The sequence below is a fragment of the Sinohyriopsis cumingii genome, chromosome 1, assembly GCF_028554795.1.
Source record: "Sinohyriopsis cumingii isolate HCF-2022 chromosome 1, ASM2855479v2, whole genome shotgun sequence".
Taxonomy (NCBI): Eukaryota; Metazoa; Mollusca; class Bivalvia; order Unionida; family Unionidae; genus Sinohyriopsis; species Sinohyriopsis cumingii.
The window spans coordinates 141,644,244-141,650,916 of NC_142961.1; the positions used below are offsets into that span (position 1 = coordinate 141,644,244).

At 34.1% G+C, this 6,673-nt stretch overlaps 1 protein-coding gene across 2 annotated transcripts in view; it reads right to left on the reverse strand.

The window, feature by feature from the left end:
- Nucleotides 1-4,843, reverse strand: part of LOC149808034 (lysosomal dipeptide transporter MFSD1-like) — a 71,142-nt gene extending 66,299 nt beyond the window's left edge. The window contains exons 1-2 of one of the 2 annotated variants that reach the window (XM_089972847.1): nt 4,745-4,843; nt 2,708-2,808 (exon numbers count right to left, since the gene is read on the reverse strand). In XM_089972847.1, coding sequence (XP_089828973.1) covers nt 2,708-2,808; nt 4,745-4,766 — 123 coding nt within the window. In that variant the 5' untranslated portion in view covers nt 4,767-4,843. Of the gene's footprint in view, nt 1-2,707; nt 2,809-4,744 lie in introns of those variants that run through there. The other variant, XM_089972856.1, reaches the window with a different exon arrangement.
- Nucleotides 4,844-6,673: the final 1,830 nt, after the last annotated feature.

The following is a 6,673-nucleotide window of genomic DNA, read 5'->3' on the forward strand; positions in this document are numbered from 1 at the left end:
AACTAATCATATACCACATTACATCATATATGTGTATGTGTGAAGATCAGTTAATTATATACCACATTACATGATATGTGTGTATAGATCAGCTAATCATATACCAAATTACATCATGTGTGTATAGCATCCGACTCGGATACCGGAGGTCATGGGTTCAATCCCCAGCCGAGTCATACCAAAGACTTACAAAAATGGTACTAACAGCTGCCTCGCTTGGCGCTCAGCATTAAGAGGTTAGTGTTAGGACTGGTCGGCCTGGTGTCAGGATAATGTGACTGGGTGGGACATCATGTTACATGTCTGCAGCATGATGCCCCAGTGCTAGATATCACTATAAACTGCCACACAACAGACATCGTAGCTATATGACTGAAATATTGTTAAAGCTATATTAAAAATCCAAATCACACACACTCTTAAAAAAAGTAACAGAAAAGAGTGAAGACAATAACCTTTGTAAAATTTAACAAATAATTTATTTCCCTAGAATAAAAAGTGAAAAAATGAGAAAAAAGAAGTTACGGTATTGCAAATTAAATCCAAACATAATCCAAGAATTAAAACACAATCCTATCAATGAAAAGTCCTAAGTGAATCACAGTTCAAATCCCGATGAAAATCCAAATGGATGGCGATGGTGTCTCTATTAGTTAGTGTTGTACTGAAATGTCAACAGTCTCTTGTTGAATCACATAAAATATTATTCCAGTTTTTCAATTCCATGTAAATTTCAGTAAATATCTTTGTCTAGGAATTATCAGAGCACTTTTGTATTTCCAGGAAAAACAATCAATTGAATTCCATAGTTTGAAGAAAATAAAAATTTAGCCCAACTAGACACAATATAAAACAACTTGATGTTCCAAGTGTTAAAGCACGCCTGATAGAATTCTTATCATAACATCAGTTATAAGACTAATTAAAATGCAAAACAGATTCCCTGATAGGGGTCAAGTGTTCATCCTTCTAGAAAAAAAATAGAAGTTTGTTACAAGATAATTATCACATAGTCCAGGTATGACCTTGACTCAACTTAATGATTCTTACTCTGAGAAAAATAATGCAATTATTTTTAAAATAGTAATTTACTAAAACTGTCACTGATTTTGAAACAAGGTCAGCAACTAGATACAATGTTTCTATTATTAGTTGCTTACATTGAAAATAACAAAATAAAAAAACTCAATCAGGTCAAACAAATGAACTCTATTCTGGACAATATCAAATCCAGTAAACAATATTACATTAAAATAGCATGTAATGGAATTAAAAAAATTAAAACTAACAGACGAACAATTAAACTGAATATACATAACACCAATCATATGCAAAATTACAGTTAATATGGATGACTCATTTTTAGCCAATCTGATGTAAGATTACAGTTAATATGCATGACTCTCACTAATTATAAAATTTGTCCAGGATCATAATGATTTGAGCACATAATTCAAGTTGTATCAAAATCAGACAAGGAATATGGCTTTCAGATTGGTGACAAGCTTTGCCATTCTAATACAAGATCACCTGATTAATATGTATGATCTCACTGTTTAATGAACTCATCAGAGATCAGAGATCTTGACGATATAACCTTAACTTCCATGCTTAACCAAAAGCGGGCAAGAAACACAGGTGCTCGACATGACAAAATATGATTGGCTCAAAAGGTTATACTTAAATAACATCCATGCATTAGAGAACCGTTTCACAATTTAGACTATCTGTATCAGGGAAAATAGGTAATAACATGATCGCATCATGTTAGGAATCATTTGAATGTTTTAAATTAATAAAAGTATATATTAAAGTATAACCTTATGAGCCAAACATATTTCGCCATTGACATGTGTGCCGCACAGTTTACCTGTTTTGAAAATAAAGTCACTTGCTTATGATGTATTCGTTGGAGAAGACAATGTCTAATTCTTCCATGGAACAGGATTCCTAAAGTTGAATTGAGTTAATGGTAAGTAAAACCTTGCTATTGCATCTACCAATGTTCTGTATATAAAGAAGGGATGTATCGTAGAGTCACAAATATGATACATGTAGCTCTTTTCACCAGCTGTCACATGTGCTCGCACTTGTCCCAAGAGGCGAAATTCACAAAAATCGCATGTTTCAGAGCCCATAACTTCAGTTTGGTACAACCAAGAAAAGTCAATGATGGCTTGAAAAATAGAAAAATATCTCTTTAAAGACAGAAATAGCAGAAGAAAATCGAGGGTCATGGGTGGAACCAAGTATTTGGAAGTTACGTAACTTCTCTCTTATACAGTATGATAGAGAGGGTCCTATGTCAGAATGGGTCATGGGGGTAATCTAAGGTATTTTTGTCACTCTGTATAATTTTTTTCCTTCAGATTATTGTTTTTTTCTTTCAACATCATGCTTGTGTCGAGCACCTGTGGTAAGAAATATGGCCTCTAGAGTGGCAACAAGCTCAGCCAATCAGATACAAGATCAATTCATTAACATGCACAGCTCTTGTGTATCATCCAACTCATCCAAACTTTTTTATGTGATCACGTAAAGATCAGAAATATGGCCTCCAGACTGGTAACAAGAAACTGTTGATAGACAGATGGACAGGAGACAGACATATGACCATACCATAAACTCATTCAGGATATTTCTGGTCAACCCATGTTCCTTACTCAAGGAAACAGAATGATGATAAAGGCAAAACTTAGTAAATTACCCCTGTGAACTGGTCCTGTAGAACACTGGGCATGTCAAAACAAAAGTAGGAGCCAAATGTCAGTAAACAGTTGAAGAACAGTACCAGAAACCTGTACAGAACTGAAAAGATGAAAAAAGATGCTCAAATTTAAAATATGTATATATACAGTAATATAAAACAATGAGTAATGTGTGAATATTGCAAATAGACACAAGAAAGCCAGGTCCTCCAATTTTGGCCCAAGCTCATGCAGTGCATTTATAATGTTTGGTCCAAATTTCTAAAAATATATAACAGTAATTATTGTATTTTTCCATTTGGCTTTTGACCCCATGCATTACCCACCACCCTCCAATGGACCCCAATAAGTATATACAAGCATTGTGACTTTGACCCCAAGGGTGAGAAAATTATTATCACTTCAGAAGGACTCATCTCAAGTGTGAGAAGAATCTATTAATGGTTTAGTAAACAAAAATAAATGAAAAATTCCCACCACTTCAATCTTGAAAACGTTTACAACGATGATACCGTAGACAATAGAAAAGAGAATGCCATATCTTGCTGTTCTGCTAATGTATACAAAACAAAATTTTATAGACATCAAAGCAGGTTCAACCAATTATAGTTTCATTATTAGGTAAGGTAGGGGTCTCAAATTCAAATTCAAACCACCCTGAGGGCCACATGAGGGCATTTTTGATTGCCCGAGCGCTGCACCACCTTTGTTATCTCTCATGACACCTTGTGACACCAATCATTTTGCAGGCCACAGGATATGGCTTGGTGGGCAGCATGCATCCCATGGGTCATATGTTTGAGACAACTGAAGTAAAGTTTAAGTACTAAGAATATACAAGTTATACATCGAGTCTCTTAGAGTGACAGCACAAGTTACAAAATATATTTATATGTTGAGATTATTCCTAACAGAAACTCAGATCTGAGAGCACATCATGTGATGGCAGGTTGGGTTCTATACAGTTTGCAATTCAGTCCAATTTATAATCAAGTAAAGACAGTAAGTAAGCAAAATTTGCATGAAACTCAGTATATAATGTGTGATAACTGATTTGCAACTCATTTTAGACTGACTGAGCATTGCATGATGTTTCACAAGAGTGTGGTGGTCAAAAATGGTCTTCAGTCATGGATTCAGCTCTTTCAGCAGCAGACTGTGTGTCTGTTAGTGCTATTATTAGTACCCCTACATTGTGGGCAGGGTACCAACATTGTGGCCAGGGTACCAACATTGTGGGCAGGGTACCAACATGTACATTTGTGTATCAATGGTGCAGCCAGGTGTGATTCACACACTGCACTTTTTCAGCCTACTGTCAAAAATTTTGAAAATGTTCCTCGTGTATACTTAAAGAAATTGAAAAGTCCTCTTATTTAATACCAGAAATGCTACATATCATTGCGGAAATAATTGGTTATAGAGCAAAGAATTTCGTACATTCCATTTTCATTGGTTACAGAGCAAAAAATTCTGTACATTCCATGTTCAGTGTTTATTCTCCTCCACGTCCAACAACAATACTACAGAATTGATATGCATCGTGTGGAAACCGTTCCATACAGAAATATTTAAAAACCCACGATTGTGACTGTTTATGTCTGTCCATAAATTCTCCTTTTAACATGCATATTTTTCTCTTGTAATCTAAACTCCATCTACAACGATTGCTCTAGTATCACAAGGATAGGTATGTGACTAGTCCTACAATTACAGTTACATGTAGGAATGAGGTTTGACTGAATGGAGCGAGTCAAACTAAATATGTAACGATATTTGCCATGGTTTCCCTCTCCAGTCTCAACGTATAATGAGTGAGATCTAGTCAGATTTATATATATGAATTTAAAATACAATTAAGTTGCTTGATTATTTTATATACATTTTTAAACAGAGAAATATGGTTTGGTCTATTATTCAAACTATCGAAAACTGGGTATATAAACAATATAAGGTAACAGTGGACCATATTAACCAATAAAACCATACATCATATTTTTAAGTTCAAAAAAGTATTTACAATCCGAAAAACTCACAATCGCTTGCATGGATAGCCATTCTTAGGTAACCTTTGATTTTCTTTCATACGCTTAATCAGCTGGTTCTGTCAAAGAGCAAAGTTCTAAACGAGTTTTAGTACTAATGAGCGAAGGAAGCGCTCGAACCGGTTTATAGCCGTAAACATATATTCGGGAACAAAGGCTGAGAACAAGACACCAAACACTTTTATTAAATTCGTTTCCATCGTGTGAAGCTTCATTTGTAGCTTTTGTACAAACAAACTTTGTCACTGCTACGCGTTAAATTGTTCTCATATTTTATTTACAGTAATTTTTGGGTTGACTTTTTTAAAAATCTTTGAAGAACTGTAAAAAAATATATAAAAAGAATCTAATAAATATATAAAATTATAATAAATATTAAGACTTCTGTGTTATGTACCAAATGGAAAGAAGGAGTACGTACTAGCTCTAACACGTGCATTCATACACTCACATACATACACCCACAAACATATTATTTCAAAGTTTTGTTTTGTGGATTTGGGTAGGGGTGGAGAGGCGATAGTGCTTAATACCCTGCTTTTAAAAACTTGCGTGGCCCTGAAAAGGACCACTGATTAAACGAAACTAGGGTCCCCCATTCGTGTATTATCCATTTTAGATAGCAGCTGCTTCTATCATTTTCTCTTCTACAAGTCTACTGCTGTTGTCATGTGCGTAGAGAGGAGGTGTAGGTCTGTTTCTATTAGGCTTAATCAAAGAACTTCGTATAAGGCTCTCGATGGTTTCATTTCAACCAGAATTTCACGTAATTCACTCACGATTTATGGAATTCTTTATTAAATTACTTTGTTCTATTCGCCGCTCGTGGTCATGATTTTTTATCTCTTGCTTGCTCGTTTTCTTTGTTGTTATTGAACGAAAGTATCTTCCATTTGTCGTGTCGTTGTAAAACTGCATCTAGCTATTCTTTCTATTTCTTTTAAAATAGGTGTATTCTGGCAATGGTAGTGATGCAGAAAGTGCAAAATCATCAAACTTCGAATCCAGATCCAAAACATTCTCTGGAGCAGCAACCATCCTTGGACTGATTGGGACAACTGCGGCAGAATTTTCGCTATGGTACACGGAACAAGTAAAATTATGTTTTATTTGTAATGACGATACAAACTTTGCTGATGGTTAAAAAAAAATTGTGACATATATAGCATGGTCTCTTTTAGATGTTCCTCTGCAAACAAACAAAAGTTACATTAGAGAAATAGGAATAAGTACTAATACTTCTTTAATAATATGTTTTGAGTTGGAATAATATGCAAATCTTTACAGGAACTTCGATACAAATTTGTAAAAATATATTTCTTATGATATATAACATCAAAAAATAATGCTACTTTTAATAAATTGTTTACATAATCTCACTTTCATTTTAAAACCCAACATATTTTAATGCTTATAAATGTTGTCACCTAATCTTTTAATACTTAAATTTACACTTTCTATATCATATTCTGTACGACTTTCAAACATAAAGAACGAATGAAAGCCGTTTTGTTAACCAATATATCAATCAAATATTAATTTAATTGAGATTGAGAGTAGTCAATATTTGATGTTTGTAGCGTACATTTCTAAACAAAGTTTCAGAGTTTTGTAATTACCTTCTAAATGACGTAAAGGTCACCAATATTCATTAACGTCTCTACCATATAAAATTCCATGCAGTCTTAAAGGCTTTTCAAATATAAGCTTTACACGTGATACGCAAAGTAGTTATAACATGAGGGGAAATTAAGAGATGGGCTTGAAAAAGGAGTACAAGTTAATAAAATAATTAGCCGAGAAGAAAAATCCACGAAATTTTAGAACCCCCACCCTTCAGGTAAAATACTTGTGGAGTGGGCTAGAATTGCAATAATGCAATAATAATACTGCCATGCCATACATAATGTGGAGAAAACT